Source organism: Mus caroli, unplaced genomic scaffold (assembly GCF_978045245.1).
Source record: "Mus caroli unplaced genomic scaffold, Mus_caroli_1 scaffold_10, whole genome shotgun sequence".
NCBI classification, from domain to species: Eukaryota; Metazoa; Chordata; class Mammalia; order Rodentia; family Muridae; genus Mus; species Mus caroli.
This window is the reverse complement of record NW_028227265.1, coordinates 44,279,977-44,299,175: the sequence shown is the minus strand read 5'-3', so window position 1 is coordinate 44,299,175 and position 19,199 is coordinate 44,279,977. Positions and strand designations below refer to the sequence as shown.

The following is a 19,199-nucleotide window of genomic DNA, read 5'->3' as shown; positions in this document are numbered from 1 at the left end:
AGCTGGGTTGGCTGTTGACAAGCTTAGCAAAGCTGGCCGGGAGGAATGGGCAAATTGGAAGTGAGGCCGGTGGCAGCTGATCTGGGAGCTAAACCGGGAGATGTCAGAGCACAGAAAGGAGGTAACGTGGGATGGCGGGAGCTTAATCTCGGAGCTAAACCGAAAGCCTGGCCCTGGGGGAAAGGAGGAAGCATGTTTTAAAACTACATGCTACATAGCAATAACATGACTCCTAATGGGATTCTGTTACACCCACAGATGAGTGTCTCACTCAGCCATCATCAGAGAAGCTTCCTCTTGTAGTAGACGAAAGCTAACAATGCAAAGACCCACAACTGGACAGTGTGAAGGAAGTGAGAGACCTTGGAACACTCAGTCCTCAGGGCTCAGGGAACTAGGTGGAAGAGGAGGAAGAAGTATTGTAAGAGCCCGTGGGGATGGAGGACACCCAAGGAAACAAAAAAGACTCTAAAAAGACTCTCTAAAATTTAGAGTCTAAATGGAGCACTATATCATTAGAACTAATACATGCAGATTTTTTTTTTTTGCTTATCTGTGAAGGTAGATATCATAAAATTATGTACAGACTTTTTCTTTTTCTTTTTTTCTTTTTTTTTTTTTTTTGGTTTTTTCGAGACAGGGTTTCTCTGTGTAGCCCTGGCTGTCCTGGAACTCACTTTGTAGACCAGGCTGGCCTCGAACTCAGAAATCCGCCTGCCTCTGCCACCCAAGTGCTGGGATTAAAGGTGTGTGCCACTACACCCGGCTTTTTTTTTTTTTTCAGACTTTTTCTCATCAGCTCTCATTAGTGTCTGTGTGTTTAATATGAGTTCAAGAGAATTCTTCATTCAACATGGCCCATGAGAACCTAAAGAGTAGACTACCCTACCTAGATCTAGAAGTCAGTTATGCTTTGCTTCCTTTGCTGCTATGACTGTGGCCAAGGTTTCCCATTGGTCACTTTCTTAATTCTCTGCTTCAAGATATCAGCCTCACCCCCCCCCTCCCCAGTTTTTACATTTTCAACTCCTCTGCGGAGTTTTCTAAGCCTTGAGGGGTTGATATGCATATACAATTATGTTTTTCTCTTTAAGCCCGAGTATTGGGATGCTGTTCCAAAACACTGGTGAAGACCACAGTAACAGCACCTGCCCCCAATACTTTGACTAGTTAGAAACCAACTGGAACAAGAACTTCTCTTCACCAAACTCTTGCTGGTGTATGCAATGATGTCAGCATTTGGAGGCTGATTATGGGATGGATCCCCGGGTATGGCAGTCTCTAGATGGTCCATCCTTTCGTCACAAGGCCCCCAATGGAGGAGCTCCTCGGTGTTCCCCCGCCGGGTCCGCCCCCCACCCCCCGCCGCGGTTTCCCGCTGGGCGTCTCACCTCGGCGGGCGCCTAGCAGCTGACCTAGAACTGGTGCGGAACAGGGAGACTGTTTAAAACAAACATCGCGAAGGCCCGAGGTGGGTGTTGACGCGCTGTGATTTCTGCCCAGTGCTCTGAATGTCAAAGTGAAGAAATTCAATGAAGCGTGGGTAAACGGCGGGAGTTAACTATGACTCTCTTAAAGTAGCCAAATGCCTCGTCATCTAATTAGTGACGCGCATGAATGGATGAACGAGATTCCCACTGTCCCTACCTACTATCCAGCGAAATCACAGCCAAGGGAACGGGCTTGGCGGAATCAGCTGGGAAAGAAGACCCTGTTGAGCTTGACTCTAGTCTGGCAAGAGCTAAAGGAGCTGAAGGGGTCTGCAACCCTCTAGGTGGAACAACAATATGAACTAACCAGTACCCCCAGAACTCGTGTCTCTAGCTGCATATGTAGCAGGAGATGGCCTAGTCGGCCACCCCTTGGTCGTGCAAACTTTATATGCCTCAGTACAGGGGAACGCCAGGGCCAAGAAGTGGGAGTGGGTGGGTAGGGGAGTGGGGGGTGGATGGTAAGGGGGACTTTTGGGATAACATTTGAAATGTAAATGAAGAAAATACCTAATTAAATAATAAAAAAAAAAGAACTTCACAGCTGAATGCAGCAGCAGTATATGGGTGTAAGCACACATGTTTAGAGGACAATTTAATGATAATTTTCATCTAAGCTAACATTCCTCATCAGGACCCAAGTGTTTCCTAGCCACAGGGTTTTGCCCTGTTTTACAAGAAGATGAATGGGGTGCTTCCTATGAAGTGGGCTTTAATTCTACTGGAAAACTTATTGTACCTTCAATGGTTGTATCATTACAATGTTAAAGGGCACATCTTGCCTGGCATGGTGATAGCCTAACACATAGGTTCCACAGCTTAGCAAGATGGTTGGTGACAATTCAGCAGCCCATATAGCCCTGTTCTGCATTAGAAATGCCAGCCAGTTAGAAACTCAGCTCCAGAGGGGCGGTGGTGGTGCACGCCTTTAATCCCAGCACTTGGGAGGCAGAGGCAGGCAGATTTCTGAGTTCAAGGCCAACCTGGTCTACAAAGTGAGTTCCAGGACAGCCAGGGCTATACAGAGAAACCCTGTCTCAAAAAATAAACAAACAAACAAACAGCATGTGGGTTCTTCAGTAATAAAATTGTTTCTCTAGACAAACATCAAGTACACAGGAAAAGAATAGCAGAAATCAAATAGACACAATGTGAGCTGGAGAGATGACTCAGCAGTTAAGAGCAGTGACTGCTTTTCTAAAGGTCCTAAGTTCAATTCCCAGCAACCATGGTGGCTCACAACCATCTGTAATGGGATATAATGCCCTCTTCTGGTGTGTCTAAAGTCAACCACAGCGTACTCAGAAAAAGAAAAAGAAAAAGAAAAAGAAAAAAAGAAAAAGAAAAAGAAAAAGAAAAAGAAAAAGAAAAAGAAAAAAAGAAAAAGAAAAAGAAAAAGAAAAAGAAAAGGAAAAAGAAAAAGAAAAAGAAAAGAAGGAAAAGAAATAGACACAATGTTTTCTCGAGACCTGCCCAGCCCAACACAAAAACTATTTAAAACAGACTTATTAAATGTTTTTTAATAAATAAGGGGCTGGAGAGATGGCTCAATGATTAAAAACCACTAACTGCTCTTCCAGAGGTCCTGAGTTCAATTCCCAGCAATCACATGGTGGCCCACAATTATCTGTAGTGGGATCTAATGTCCTCTTCTGGTGTGTCTGAAGACATCTCTAGTGTACTCATAAATAAAATAAATAAATCTTTTAAAAAATATTTTAAATATAGTTAATCCAGTGACAAAACTAATTTTCTAATTTTAACTAAGTGTAAAAATGGATACCTCATTTGATTATTAGAAAAAGTTCTAAGTATGTTGCAAGGTATTTGACTGTATGAGTTCATTTCCTACAGTATAGTTTATGAACTTTCCATATAGATTCTATCTAATAAAAGCATAGCATCTGAACTGGTTGTAAGTATAAATTACACGTCACATTTTGGAGACTTAATATGAGCAGAAACAATATAAATATTTGGCACATGGGGTCAAATTATTGATGTTAATTTAAATGGATATTTTAGAGGAACGATTACGAAGATCAAACAGTGTGTCACTTCTTTTGCATTTCTATTGGGCAAGCTTCTCTGGATCAGCATGGCAACCTGTGTGTCATCACTAAGTGCCCTAAGTTCCGTTATCCTAGATAGAACTCAAAAGATCCCCGCTGGAGACTACTCTTAAACCTTTTCCCAGGAAGAGGCCTGATACTTTGCCAGATCCTTTACTGCATCGCTAAGATTGTGCTCAGAATCCTGCTTCAGCTGTTCATTCATGGTCATCTTGGAGCAAGGCTTTACATGGTGGCTTTCTGTCGAGAACTGCCGTTAAACGGGGCAGAAAGCAAACCCTCAAACCCAGTGGAAAGGTTCTAACACTTTTTATTTATTCATAAACAGCAATAAGCAAATAAATGGCAAAATGGGCCCGTACTCGTTCAGACACGCACTCCTCACTAACCTTTCCTGTCTGACAGGTGTGGCCTGGCTTGGGCAGAGCACAGGTGAGTGAGACTTGATGTTTCCTGCTTTTCGGTTCCACTGGAGTTAGACCGCCGCAGTGCAGGCTTTGTCGTCTGAGTGGCAGGCATTCCCTTGGATGTTTGTGTGGGATCCACTCGGATTGTTTCTCGGCACGATGTTGTCTCCGTTGGGCCCTCAGGAATTGAGCGATTTTGCCATTCCAGACTGGAGTTTTTAAGCTAAATTCAGCCAAATACAACTAGGGCGTTTCATACATGACTTTATGGGCTTCTTCATCACCTGCACCCACACATGCTCTCCATGGCTTGGTTATCTGGGGCAGCGGGTGAGGTCTGTGGTATTGCCTCACCGTGGGCTCAGGTGGTGGGCATAAGTTGTTCTTATCACTCGCACTCACTCTGGGGCAGCGAGTGCAGCCTCTCTGGCGGCTTGGGGAAAATGCCTGCTGAGGCCATGTGTTCTTTACACACTGGAAGTCTCAGCATCCTGACGAGAGCTAGCATTGCTGAGGAAGAACCTCTCTGTCTCAGCAGTAGAATAACTTTCCTGTCTGCACCCAGGCTTTCTGCCATAAAGTCTTTAATGTGTGTGTGTGGGGGAGGGGGGGGTCGAGGATAAGCAAGCTGTGAAACTAAAATCTAAGTCACAAGACACTGAAAGTGCTGGGATCTGGGAGGCTGGAGAGAAATCTCAGTGGATAAACTCCTTGTCATGAAACTCAGTCCCCAACACCCACACAAGAACCTGTAATCCCAGCAGAGACAAGAGCACCCCTGGGGGTTTTGGCCACCAATCTAGCCAAAGCAGGAAGCAAAGAACAATTGAGGGAGACACTCAACACTGACCTCTGACCTCTAGCCCCCATGGAAACATGCACACATGTGTAAATGCACACACAACACACACACACACACACACACACACACACACACACGGTACTAGGAATACTACACACAAGTAAGAAATAAGGGAATTAGAATGGTTTGGTTTTGAGTAATATCCTTTTAAACCACTTTTCAAGTTGGCAAAGTATTTAAATGCACACAGGAAGTTGGCAATGTGTTAGTTGCTCGCCACATTGAGAACTGACATCTCTGTGGACCAATAGCAGTGCACACCACAGTGATTACACATACTTCCTTCTAAAAATGTCTATTATGACTATCCACAGACTGTAGAGGGTAACAATTTTCCTCCATTCCTCTGTGATGGGTCGTTTCTGAGTTTCTATCAGAAAGCTGGACAGTAGTTACCTTTTTCTTTTATACAATGTTAATCAGTATCCGAACTTACAGTACTAGAAATTCATAACCAAGAAAGGGGATGTCAGAATGGATAGGAATTAAAAGAACAGCTAGGGCATATCAAGTTTTAAAAGCACATTAAAAAAATTTTTTTAAAGATTTATTTGTTTGGTTGGTTTTTTGTTGTTGTTGTTTTTGTTTTTGTTTTTTTGTTTTTTTGTTTTTTTGTTTTTTTGTTTTTGTTTTGTTTTGTTTTTTTGAGACAGGGTTTCTCTGTATAACCCTGGCTGTCCTGGAACTCACTTTGTAGACCAGGCTGGCCTCGAACTCAGAAATCTGCCTGCCTCTGCCTCCCAAATGCTGGGATCAAAGGTGTATGCCACCACCGCCCGGCTTTTTTTTTTTTGTTGTTGTTGTTGTTGTTATATGTAAGTACACTGTATCTGTCCTCAGACACACCAGAAGAGGACATTAGATCTCATTATGGATGGTTGTGAGCCACTATGGCTGGGATTTGAACTCAGGACCTCTGGAAAAGCAGTCAGTGCTCTTAACTGCTAAGCCATCTCATCAGCCCAAAAGCACATTTAAAAGAAGCAAATTTGGTCATAGAGATTGATAGGTTTTAAATTTTCAAATAATACTAGAGAAAGGTAGGCTGATACTGTTTTTTGTTTTTTTTTGTTTTTTTTTTTTATGGTCTCAAACTTGTAATCCTCCTGTCTCAGACTTTTGAGTGTTGGAATTGCATATATAGCCACTATACCTGGCTGATGTTTTATGCACACCTCTATGTGTAAGTGTGTGTGTGTGTGCATGTGCACATATGTTTCCCAAGACAAGAGTTCATCTGTGTAGCCCCTGGCTATCCTAGAACTCATTCTGTAAACCAGACTGGACTCAAACTCACAGAGATCTATCTGCTTCTGCCTCACAGGACTAAAGGCATGCATCACCACTGCCTGAACAATGTTGATTGTTAAAAGAGAAGTTAAAACATACTTAAGGGTTGCTCTCCTCACATATTCTAAGAGCAGAGATCCTAAATTAGTCATAATTCTAGGAATTCTTGACACTGGAAGTCTTTGCACTGGAAAAAACAATGGATAGCATGCCTTTCCTTGCAAAAGAATCTACTGAGTTCTGTTTTAAATGATATTTTTTATTCTTTGAACACTCCATACATTAATACATGCATATTGATCATATCCGTCTACCTGCTTCCAACTGTCCCTAATGTCCTGCCCCATCCCCCCCCCCACCTACGTGTACTCTTTCTCTTTAATTTTTGCTATTAGTTAACCTCCCTAGATAATTAGTACTGCCATGGCACATGGGTATGTAGCATCCACTGGGGCATGAACATCTACTGCTAGAGGCTGAAGGAAAACGATTCTCCCTGCCTCATCAGCCATCAGTTGCCAGTAGCTCCACCAGTAGGGGTGGGCCTCAGGAGTTTCCTCCCATCCTCATTGGAATTTTGACCAACTTGATCTTGTGCAGGTAGCCACAGATGCCGTGAGTTGATGCCTACAAAAGCCATGTCATGTCTTAACGACATCTTGTAGGACTCATCTTCATCTACCAACTCTTACATTCTTTCTGCCCCTTCTTCTGAGACGCTCCCTGAGCCTTGCACAGGGGGAACTGACTCACCCAGAGCTGAGTGCATAGTTTGCATTTTGATCAATTCTGAGTCTTTGCACTATTACCACTGTAAAAGGAGACTTCTTTCACTAAAGTAGCAAGCAGCTCAAATCTACTGACTCCTTTAAAAATATATTTTATTAATTCTTTAAGAATTTTATACAATATGTTTCAGTCATACTCATCCCCCACTGTTGGACCTAATTCCTCCCTCTTCATACCTCCCTCCCTACTGGCTTCTTTAATCATGGCAAGTTTAGAATTCAAATTTGACCAAAAGCCAAGTAGGATTTCCCTGTCCATCCTGAGCGTGCCTGCTCTTATTACCAAAAGGAAGGGGGCGGGGGCGGGGGGGGGGGGGAAGCAGCAATGAGACCTGCTAACCTTATGAGGCAGAAAAACATTCCTAGGGCTTTTAATAAAAACACTTTCACCTACAAGAAGAGCAACAATGTAGCCTGTTTCCTTGCTTTCTGCCTTTTCCTTTTCTTTCCCCTTTTCTTCTTTTCTTTCTTGCCTGCTTCCTTCCATCATTCTTTGCAAAATAAGAAAAATCAATAATAGCAAAGCGCCAATCTGCGTAAAATCTTGAGTAATCTCTTCATATTACCACTTCGTGTTGCCTCAAGAATTCCCAGGCCCAGTGGAGCAGCAGAGTTGAAGATTAGGGACACGTTGGAAATTTCCTTAGCCTGTTGACTGCAGTCACCACGTGGAAATGTTTCTTGAAGTAAAAAGGGGGAGGGAGAAAAAGAAAAAGCACATTTTTATATCGAGTACTTAAGAAAGGATGGAAAGACAAGTCTAGGCACTTGGGCTTATTCACATCTACGCGGGAATGGTGGGTCTCTGAGGTGGGTCTCTGGCTTCTGAGCTTTCTCTTGGGCTCTTTTCCTTCTTTGTTTTGTCCAATTCCAATGTGTTAGTTTCTGTTTTGTCTTGTCATATTGTATTATCTTTCAGAAGCCTAGTTTTTGTTTGCTTAGTTGGTTTGGTTTGGTTTCTCTGTGTAGCCCTAGCTGACCTGGAACTCACTCTGTAGACCAGGCTAGCCTCAAACTCACAGAGATCCGCCTGCCTCTGATTCCTGGGTGCTGGGATTAAAGGTGTGGGTCAATACTTGTTGGTTTTCTAATGAGAGGCAGAAAGGGGGTGGGTCCAGATGGGAGGAGGAGGAGAAGCTGTGGGTAGGAGAGGGAAGGGAATCTGTAACAGGGATATATCGTGTGAGGAAAAACATCTATTGTCAATAAAAGGAAAAACAAACAAGCAAACAAACAAAAAAAAAATACCTGATACTCTATAGGGGTACCAGGTTTCCAGAATAACTGAAAGTCACATTCTGGGACATGATTGAGAAGAAAAATGTTATTCTGCCCTTTAAAGTGGAAAGTAGAGCTCTCTAGAACATATTTTAAAATTGTGACTCATAAATCATTAGTGGGTCATCAAATTTAACGTATGCACTAGAAAGAGCTCTAAACAAAAGCCAATGGCATAGGAAAGAAAAAAGGCTGTCCTGCACTACTGAAGTAAAATGCCTGCTTCACACGACTGAAGGAAAGCTCCCAAGGAAAGAGGCTTGGGTTTCATTGTCTGTTTCTGAGTTGGGGGAGGGAGTTATGTGGGGGTCTTCTTATTGTCTATTTGTTTGTTTTATGCTGAGGTTTGAACCAAGAGCTTCACACGTACTGAGTACACGCTGAGCCCAGCACAAAAGCCTATTGATTTTCCCCCCATGGGGATATAAGTCAACACCAAAATTTTGGGGAGCTGGTTCCCTGGGAAACAATTGTTGTTAAGGTAGATTCCATGTTAATGGTACCAAACAAATCCTTGGTGAACAACACTTAAAAGCTTTGAAGTTTAGGTTTGGTATGGCTTTCCTAGGAAGTCTTACTTTCTAAAATGGGATAGGAGCAAGTCCCAAAGCTACATACAGCTAAGCATAGGTCCTCCAAACTGTCATCACTGAGAATAGATTCTCAGTTTCATCCTGGTACTTCAAGAATTCGGACAACTATGGACCACATCACTTTTATACCATTGGTTTCCCTTCTGAGGCATTTTTTATTTGTTTGTTTGTTTGTTTGTTTGTTTAGAACCTGGTCTCACTATGTAATTCTGTCTGTCCTGGAACTTGGTATGTAGACTATGCTAGTCTTGAACTCATAGTGATCTGCTTCTCAGAGTCCTAGGATTAAAGGTGTACATTATCACCCCCCCCCCAGACCCATGGCATCTTTTAATCAAACCAGCAGCTATGACACAAGAGAGAAATCTTTCCTTTAAATAATCCTTATATTTAGAATCCACGTATGAGGAAAAACTTGGCTGTAGTTCTTTCAAATGCAGTTTTTACTGAAGGAAAACCAAAATACCTTCCATTTACTCTGAGCCATATATTTCTGCAGCAGTTGTTGGGATCTGAGGCGAACGTTGGAGCCCGAGGCTTTGGCAGGCAGGTGATTTAACCACTCGTGTTTCAGGCACTGTGTGGCGCTCATCCTACAGCTGTGGAGTCAAACATCAGTATATTGAGTTGAGCTTGTCTTTGTGAGTTGTCTAAACGTCTGTTCTGTTGGGTGAAAAGTCTGAGTCTCTGGTTCATCGTTCTGGCAGATTCATGCCACGCTCTCAAACCTCCCCTCCTTACAGGAGCCAGTGAAATCTATCAGTAAAAAGTTCCCTGACCTCCAGAAGATTGTGACCTAGTGACTCGCCACTGCCTCCCACAGGGGGCTGGGAAGCTAAGGCAGAACAATGGAAGGCCAGCTGCTACTAGAATTGCTCTTAGGAGAACATGATACTTGAACAAAATCCATTTCTCCTGGAGGAGTAGAGCAGCAGCCAGCTCATCTGAATTACAGGTTGAGTTTCCTCACTCAGAAAGATTTTACAGTAAGAAACTGAAGATCCATGAGCACTGAGCTGTCCTGAAGCCTGGATGCTTGGGCCTTTCTCCTGGGGTGTACTTTTGTGTCCATTTCCAATTATTTCATGTCTGTGTATCAAGAAAACCTCAATGGCTCAATCTATGACTTTCATAAAGTTCCATGTGTTGGCCGGTTTTAAGTCAACTTGAAACAAGCTAGGGTCATTTCAAAGGAGTGAACCTCAACTGAGAAAATGTCTTCATAAGTCGGGCTGTGGACAAGCCTGTAGGGCCTTTTCTTGATTAGTGATTGATGTGGGAGTGCCCAGCCTATTGTGGGTGGTGCATCAGCTATCCCTGGGTTGGTGGTCCTGGCTTCTATTAAAAAAAAAAAAAAAAAAAAAAAAGCAGGCTGAGCAAGTCAGTAAGCAGCATCCCTCCATGGCCTCTGCATCAGCTCCTGCCTCCAGGTTCCTGCCCTCACTGCTTTTGATGATGAACTGTTATACAGAACTGTGAATGAAATAAACCCTTTCCTCCCCATGTTGCTTTTGGTCATGGTGTCTCATCACAGCAGAAATCACCCTAAGACTTTGTTGAAGTCTAAGAATGCCTTTGTGACCAAGAAATGAAGTACTCAGACCTGTATTCCAAGGCTGACATCTACATACCTCAACTTTTTTCAGCATTAGCTTATTATAAGTGATAACCTGGAAATAAAACTCATTTGTAATATAACTCTTCTAAGACTCTGCTGTCTAGCTGCTGCTCATTTTAATATTCCAAGCAAATAAAAGACTAAGAAATCCCTCAGGAAGAAAGAATTCAGCATACCAGCTCAGCACGCAGATCAGGGCCCATTATAATGGCCAATGAATGACCAGCAACTAAAAATACCTCTTCTCTTTGACCAGTAACCGGGAAACAAAGTCCTTGGCTTCCTCCGACAGCCCTTTGAAGGTATCAGCATCGAAATCCCAGCTGCAGTTCACAATAAAATTCATGGTCTCTGCATCTGTCTCCCCTAGAAATGGGGACAAACCACTGAGTCTATGGAGAAGAGAAAGGACCATGAGTATATCACAAGCTCAACTTCTGTAACTGCTCCATTGCATAAATTGGCTTTGCATGTTCTCATGAAGGTGGGAGATGAGGGAGAGGACATTTTGAACAATCTCCTATCTCATGCAGCTCTTTCCTTAGCTCTACAGCAATGGTTCTCAACCTTCCTAATGCCACCATTTAATATAGTTGCTCATGTTGTAGTGACCCAACCATAAAATTATTTTCATTGTTATTTCATAACTGTAATTTCACTACTGTTATGAATTACAATGTAAATATCTGCATCTTCTGATGGTCTTAGGTGACCTCTGGAAAAAGGTTATTCCACCCCCAAAGGGGTCAAAACCCACAGGTTGAGAACCACTTCTCTAGAGTAACTGTAAAGTGTATTCTAACACAATGTGTCCACTAATCAAGTGTGTATTTACTGATTTTTGCTGTTGTTTGAGACAGGATTCTCTAGTTATCCCTGGGTGTGCAGAAATTCACTATTATAACAGACCTGGCTGGACTTGAACTCAGAGAAATCCTTGGGCCTCTGCCTCCTGAGTGTTTGGGATTAAAGGCACCAGCCACCATGTTCAGTGTGTATATTTATTTTAAAACAGCTTTCTATTTCTCTGATTCAGGCTCTAATAGATACTATTGTCCTTCAAGCCCATGAAATATTAGCTTTACTGGGCTCAGGCTAAGGCAGAGAGGCAAGATAACCTCCGTGACTGACTAAGGCTTTAAACTTTCTTTGCAGGATATAGCCAACACAAAGCCTTTTATAGTCCCTGGGGGCTGTCAAAGAAAGCTAGCTAAGCATGGGTGTATGAATGAGCCAAAAACAGCATTCCTCTGTGGTTTCCACTTCAAGTTCCTTGAGTTCCTGCCCTGCCCTTCCTCAGTGTTGGCAGTATCTGAACCTCTGTCCTCCCATAAGTTGCTTCCGTCTGAGTCTTATCACAGCGACAAGAATGAAACTAGACCAGGGTTAAGAAAATAGCTCAGGAAATCTAGTCAGAGAGAGAGAAGGGGCCACTCTCTGACATAATCACACAACACTGTAATGTATCTCTTCTCTGACTGGTACCCAGTACCTGTATCTCTTTGCTTGATGTCTTTCCAACTGAAGCTTGTTTTTATCACCCAGAAATATCAGGAAATTGACTCAGGCCCCACACTTAAGAACAACCCACAAAGAAGAAAGAACTGCTAGGAACCAACTCTTTCACCCCTCTGATAAAATAGCTCTGAGAGGTGTTCTGCAATGGATTCCAGAGTTTCCCAGCCTTGCACATGTGTATTTCCCTTCTGTGCTATAACAAGTTATCCTCAATATTTGGGGCTCCTCCCAGCACTTCTCATCCTAACCCCAACCCTAAACCTTCCCTCCCAGGGGCTTGGCTTCTCTTCCCTACGTAACTTAGCCATTTTGACTTCATGTTCTCTTGGCTTGGCTCCTGGCTTCTCTCTTGACTCTCTTTGTTGCCTTGTGCTTTCTTAGTCTCTTGGCTCGCTTTTGGCCTCTTAGTCTGTGGCTTCTCTCTTGGTCCACTTGCCCCCACCATTCCTCTTTTGCCTCCCCACCCCTACTCATGGTTCAGTTCAGTCTAGACTCTTCCAGATGCCTCTGGCTGTGCTCTACCTCATATCTGCAATGACACCTTTCTCAATTATACTTAGGAGCAGACATGTCCCCATTTTCATTCTTCTGATGCTGAAACCACAAGATTGGTATAAATGAACTCCCTTCCAAGAACTTGGTCTCTTCTAACCAAGCTGCTGATTTGACTCTCCTGAGATCATTTGCTACCACCTACCATATTTGACTCCAAATTCTAGAGTCCACCCCCTCAGCTGTTTCTTCCCTCCACCTGCTCCAACTGTATCTGTCTCTCCTTGCCTATTCTGTAAGTATCCTTTCTCTGGTTTGGAGTCTCCTACACTTTCTGGCATGCCCACCACATGGGCATCTCTCTACTAAGAAACCCCCTACACCCTCTGGAACCCACCATGCCTCTCCCAGTCCACCTTCAGCAGTTTTCTCCTCCATCTGTTCTAATCACTCATCGCTCCTCTTCTTTTTGGTAAGTGTCATCCCAGAGCTACCTGCTTTGTCTGCTATTACTACAAAAGCCATACTGATATGCTGGAAAGCTCCTCTTGCTCTTCTGGGCCTCTAATACATAGAAAGAGACACCTCTCCTCTGTGATTTGGGACATATCTCTGATAAGTATCTCAATCCACTTGGGGATATCAAAGATTGAAATTCTTGTTACTACCACTCTTACTTCCTCTACTTCCTTTGTTCTTAAAGCTCCATCCTGGAGCACCCTTGACTCTCCTAGGAGGCAATCCTGTAGCTTCTTTGTACCCTCATGGTCTCTATGAATTCCCTTGGGTAGAGTTCCTATCTGAGTCACCTTAAAGAAAGGGACCTCACTTGAGAAAATGCCTCCATAAGATCTGGCTGTAGGGCATTTTCTTATGAGTGGTTGATGGGGAAGAGCCCAGCCCATTATGGGTGATGCCATCCTTGGGCTGGTAGTCCTGGCTTCTATAAGAAAGCAGACTGAGAAAGCCACAGGAAGCAAGCCAGTAAGCAGCACTGCCTCCAAGTTCCTGCCCTGTTTGAGTTCCTGTCCTGACTTCCTTTGATGATGAACAGCAATATGGAAGTGTAAACCAAATAAACCCTTCCCTCCCCAACTTGCTTTTTGGCCATGGTATTTTGTCCCAGCAACAGAAACCCTAAGACAGCAAATAACTAAAAATAAAACAAGTTTGTTTAGATCAGTTATACTTAGTAAAAAAATGGTCCTCAAACTCTTCAGAGACCTGCCAAATATGACATATAAAGTGTTTAATTAAAAAACAAAAAACAAAAAAACTTCCCATGATAGAAATTCTAGCTCCTAGAAGTGACCTTTTTTTTTTTTTAAAAGATTTATTTATTATTATATATAGGTACACTGTAGCTGTCTTTAGACGCACCAGAAGAGGGCGTCAGATCTCATTATGGGTGGTTGTGAGCCACCATGTGGTTGCTGGGATTTGAACTCAGGACCTTGGGAAGAGCAGTCATTGCTCTTACCTGCTGAGCCATCTCTTCAGCCCCTAGAAGTAACCTTAAAGTCTCCAAAGAAGACAATGGAGCACAGAAGACTTCACCTGGATTATGGTAATGATGACCACTGGCAAAGAACTGCCCCATGTCTCAACCACTGATTCTGCCAAAACTATGGACACTGTTGGGTTGACTGCCACACTCTGCCTTGCCACAGCAAGTCAGTTGTTCCAGGTTCCTCCTCCAAAGGAAAATCTCTGAGTCTGGCAGCTGAAGATGTTATCCTGACCATTATTATTATTTTTTTTTGATATACCTAGAATAATATAAAAGCAGTCTAGAAATAAAGTTGCTTCAGCCTCAGTATGGGTTGGAATCATGTTGCTATTTTGTCTGTTTTCCGTTTTCAATCCTTACTCCTTCACTTGAGACCCTGTTGACTGACTGAGCTGGTTTGGTCACCCATAGAAGTCATCAAGATTAAGGGAACCTAGCATAACCGTCCAGGTGGTGGTAAGTCTATCATTTTAATTGATATATAGGCTATTTGGATTATACTTCCTGTTATAATTTATCCTTCTCAGATTTCTAATAACATTGATGACTTATTGTAGCTTTCTGTTAAGAGCAGCAAGCACCCAGCTCCTCCCTCAAGGATGCATATAGCTAGCTGCCTATTCAGTTCAGGCTTCTCTTTTCTAGAGCTACTGTGTCTCCAGCTGAGAAAGGCAGACACCATTTACTTCGCTGGAAGACTTCACCCTGAAAGAGAGAAACTTACAAAACAGGTTTCAACATAATTTTTTACTATTTCTTCATTTTAGAATATTGCATTGCAATGACTGCCCTCAGTCATCAATTGCTTGTATCTTGCCCCGAGCCATCTAGGAGAAGCTAAAAACTAGCAGGTGATCTTCCTGAGATGGTTCCGCCATGGATTAAAATCTATGATGGATTTGCTCCTTTAGGCAAGGCTGAGGAGCATTTCATTTTAGGAAGGATTCCTGCTATTAATATGCCTTTTCTGTTATTATTAAATATATATAACAATCAGTAGGTATTAGACCATCGTTTTGAGCAGAACTCTGCGGAACAACAAAGATGTACTGTCTTGTAGTGGTACTATATAGACAAGTCGATGACTTCTTCTTAATGATGATCCTATAAGAATTTAAAAAATTATATTAGTAATTATTAAGCTTTTTTATAATAGGACTACTCTGTTAATCAAACTTGCAATGAGAACTCTGCCAGGCTTCAAGTCTCATGAGTTAATTGTTACTTCCAACATTCCAAGAGGTTGTAAAACCATTAACCAAGGTCATAAAAAGGGAACTAACAATTTACTACAGGCACAAGGACAGACGACAAAATATTGCCTGGGTTTATCTATACAAAGCTTCATTAATGACTTAGTCACAAAAGTTATGGTTTTTAACGCTGAACGATCCATAGAGCTGGTAACAGATGGTAAATATTTAGTCATGGATATGTATGTAAACGTCTTATTCAACTTATGTTTGAACTTCTAGTGAACATTTATTTATAAGAAAGGGGGTGGGAATACATGGAAAAAACATGTGATCTATTCTCCTGGAAAAGGCACAAAAGACGAGGAAAGATCACATTCAAGAATATACATGGGAGAGAAAGCATTGGGAGTAAGGCATTGGGAGCAAGGCATTGTTACATCAGGGCAAGATTAGAAGGAGAATGCAGAATGGAATAGCTTCAAAATTATAAGGTAACTTAAATGTGCAGATGCAGAGGGAAAGAGGAAGAAAGAAAAAGAGAACAGAAGTAACAGGTAGGCTTCTCTTTACCATGGAACAAAACAGGTCTTTTCTTAATAGCAAGGCAGGCTTAGTCTTACTAAAGAGAGCAAAGCTTTCTTCTCCAGACTTGGGTTTAATTCACTTAGCAATGAACGGGCAGAAGCTTCTTCTTTCTCTATGCAGTAAAGATTGGAGCTCATTTTTCATCCAGAACGAGTGAGTTCTTTCCTCACTCGCACTCGGTCTTTTGCTTCATGTACATAAGTATGGATCTGTGTGTATACGTGTGTAATTATGAGATAGGTATGTAATCTGGTTCAAATGGAGATTTATGAATGTGTGTGCATGAATCTGTATATGAATTTATGTGAATTTAATACATATTTGCTTGTGTAAAGGTTCTTCCTTCTGCAAGCATAATTCTCTTCTCCTGGTCCAATAGAAGTTTTTTGCTCCAAACTTCCCTCTAGCCTGACAAGCAAGAGGCATCTGGACAACAGGGAGGAGGCTCTAGCAATTAAGCCTCACTTAATCCCCTGCTGTTTTACAATGAGGTGCTAATTACCAGAGACTGCAGTATATGGCCCAAAAGGATCTCAGGCAGGTCAGCTATAGTAGCAAAGTGACTTAGATTTAAAATAGGTAAATGCTTTATTATTATACAGCAACGCTAAATGTCATGTAAGACCAAGTCTTACCCTCTGATGCTCTTCCCTCTCTGATGCCTCAAGAGAAACTAATAAGAAAGAAGAACAGCAAAGGCTGGCCCTTGGCAGTGGCTTATGATAAACAATTAGATGGAAAGAAAAGGTTTAAAAGAAAAAGGTTTATGTAAGTTGTAAGGGTCTAAGAAAGTAAATACAAGATATAAAGGTCTAAGGTATGTAAAAAATGAGAATCAGATTTCTTTACCTCTCTCTCTATATATACTATTATTATAATAAGACTTCAAAAGTTCGGTTTTAGCAATCAGTGGAGTCCTAATAAGCTATTATCTAGCCCTGTAAAGCACTGACTGCTATTATCATAATCACAGGCTCAAAAGTTCATATTTCTTTTGGTTGTCTTCTAAATATGGACTTAACAGTGCTTCTCATTGTGCTGAAAATATCTCTGTCCAATCTATATACCCAGCCCTCTGTACAGAGGAAAGCCAATCTATACACTCAGCCCTCTGGACAGAGCAAAACGTGTTAATGCTTTGGAGTCACTTTTTTGGATTCCCAAGCTTTTACTACAACTCAACGGCATTAATCTACTACCTTTTCTACAATGTGAATTACAGATTACAACGAGTGGTAATGCTAATATATCCAAACATATCTTTTTTTTTTTTTTGGTAAACTTAAAAAATTCATATAAACTTCAGGTAGCTGACTGAGTTGGTTCTGCCTTTTTCAGGTCAAAGGGACTACAGATAAGTACTAATATCAATCAACAGCCTAAGTTTTTACCACTTCCATATTCCTGAGGATGGAGTTTCTCTCTGTCTGTCTCTCTCTGTCTCTCTTTCTGTGTGTGTCCCTCTCTGAGTCTCTGGTCTTAAGATTCTCCTGCTTCAATTTCCAGGAGACTGGTCTAGAAGTCTCAAATGTACATTCAAGTTAAATAACTTCCCCTGAGCTCTTTAACTTTACCCTCTTTCCCTAGTCTACTCCTGTCCCAGCAGATTTCTATAAAGCCCAACCAACTCCTTTTTTTTTTTTTTTTTTGGAAGAAACTCCTGACCAGGGGCTAAACTCCAATTCCTAGAGGAAAACCACAAAGTCCACTTGAGGAAACATCCTATGACAACACCCCCCACCCCCGAGTAGCAACAGCTAGTCAGGCTACAACAACAGGGTCAGGATACATATAGATAACCTAAGACATCCTGCACAAAATAGATAACCTAGCCATCCTGTTTTTCAGGTGGTTTTGGCCCCCACCAACCATGTTTAGTTCCTACAGATTACACCAGAAATGCAGTTTTTAAAATATTAACTTGCTGACCCATATGGAAATTCCCCAAGCTTGCTGTAAGCACAATCAATGGCCTGCACCCCTAGACTCGAGGTTCTCACTTCTGACCTGTTGCAATGGTGACAGTGAGAGTTCTTGCTTGAAAGCTCCTGATAAAGACCCTTATGTGTTTGTATCGGAATTGTCTCCTTGGTAGTCTTTGGGGGTGGTCCCTACGACTTGGACATAACAATTACCAATTTTAGCTCAGATGCAGTTATCATCAGCAAAAGGCTGTGATGTTAGATCTCAAAGACCACCCCACCCAAAAGGAAATAAACAACAATAGCAACAACAATCAAATAAACAAACAAAAAACCAACCTAGATGTCTATTCAACCCATCAAAGCAGATGTTAGCCAGCTCTCCCAGTGGTATTCAGTACCCGTGGCTTACCCCACCCCCTGCACTAAACCTCTCCTTCCCAAAGGCCAGCTCTCCTTCCCCCAGGTTCTCTTTCCTATGTAAACTCAGCCTTTCTGACTGTGCACGCCTGTGGTTCCTGGTTCCTCTCTTGGTTCCCATGTACTCTTGGCGCTTGCTCTGCTTGCCCAATCCCCTTCTTCTGCTTGCCCAATCTCCCTTTTCTTCCCACCCCAACAACCCAGTTCAGTCTGGACTCTTTCAGATTTCTCTCCCTCAAATCTACAATAAGACCTTCTCTTCACCCATGTGAAGGAATGGTCTTGTCCTTATTCCATCTGTAGCACACCCTAGCTTTTCTTCCATCTCACCGTGCACACTGCTTCTCTATCAATGTTCCTGATGACCCTTGCCAAATTGTGTTTTTCTGCTTCTAAAAGTACCAGTGTAAGATGGATAGCCCAAGCCCCACCCAGAACCAGCCCCCTGTTCCTGTGCCCCACCCCCACCCCCAGGACTCACAGCATGTAGGTGATAACTCCCACACTCCACATGTCTGTTGGAAATGACACAAACTCATAGTTAACAACTTCTGGGGCCAGGAACTCCGGAGTACCAAAGTTCACCTTTAGCTTCTCCCGAGGCTTGTATCTGAGAGGAAGAGAGAAGAGTTAAGGACATATGAAGGGAGAGAATGTGGAGCAAAGGTAGATCCTGGAAAAGAAAAACACTTCCTCACCCTACCTGTCAGGTATGTTGCCTGGGCCCCACACTCACACTACACAAGTGGTTTCCTGGGGGAATAATCATACCCTCAGACATGCCTTCTAGCCACTCCATGTTGGTTTACAGACAATTCCACTAGGCTCCACCCAACAGCCACCTGCATCCACCTGTAGATACCTGCATCCACCTGCAGCCACCTGCATGCCTCGATCCAGGTACAGCAGCCTCTAAAGACTGCTCACTACTCTCCTGCTCCCCCTCCCCCTCCTCCTCCCCCCTCCCTTCTTCCTCTCCTTTCTCCTTCTCCCTCTCTCTTTCTCTATCCTCCTCCTCCTCCTCTCCCTCTCTCTCTGTTCCTACATGTTCCTGACCTCTCTTCCTCTCTTTCTGTCTTTCTCTCCTTCTTTCTCTGCCTTTTCCCCTTTCCAGGCCCCTCCTGCTCCCTTCCCCCTCAAAAAATCTTCTTTACTCTA

At 42.6% G+C, this 19,199-nt stretch overlaps 1 protein-coding gene across 1 annotated transcript in view; it reads right to left on the bottom strand.

Moving 5' to 3' along the window:
• Nucleotides 1-7,321: 7,321 nt before the first annotated feature.
• Mylk3 (myosin light chain kinase 3) overlaps nt 7,322-19,199 on the bottom strand; it is a 35,420-nt gene continuing 23,542 nt past the window's right edge. The window contains exons 10-13 of the mRNA XM_021170588.3: nt 18,523-18,651; nt 10,638-10,790; nt 9,247-9,379; nt 7,322-7,589 (exon numbers count right to left, since the gene is read on the bottom strand). Of these exons, the coding sequence (XP_021026247.1) occupies nt 7,530-7,589; nt 9,247-9,379; nt 10,638-10,790; nt 18,523-18,651 (475 nt within the window). The 3' untranslated portion in view covers nt 7,322-7,529. The remainder of the gene's footprint in view (nt 7,590-9,246; nt 9,380-10,637; nt 10,791-18,522; nt 18,652-19,199) is intronic.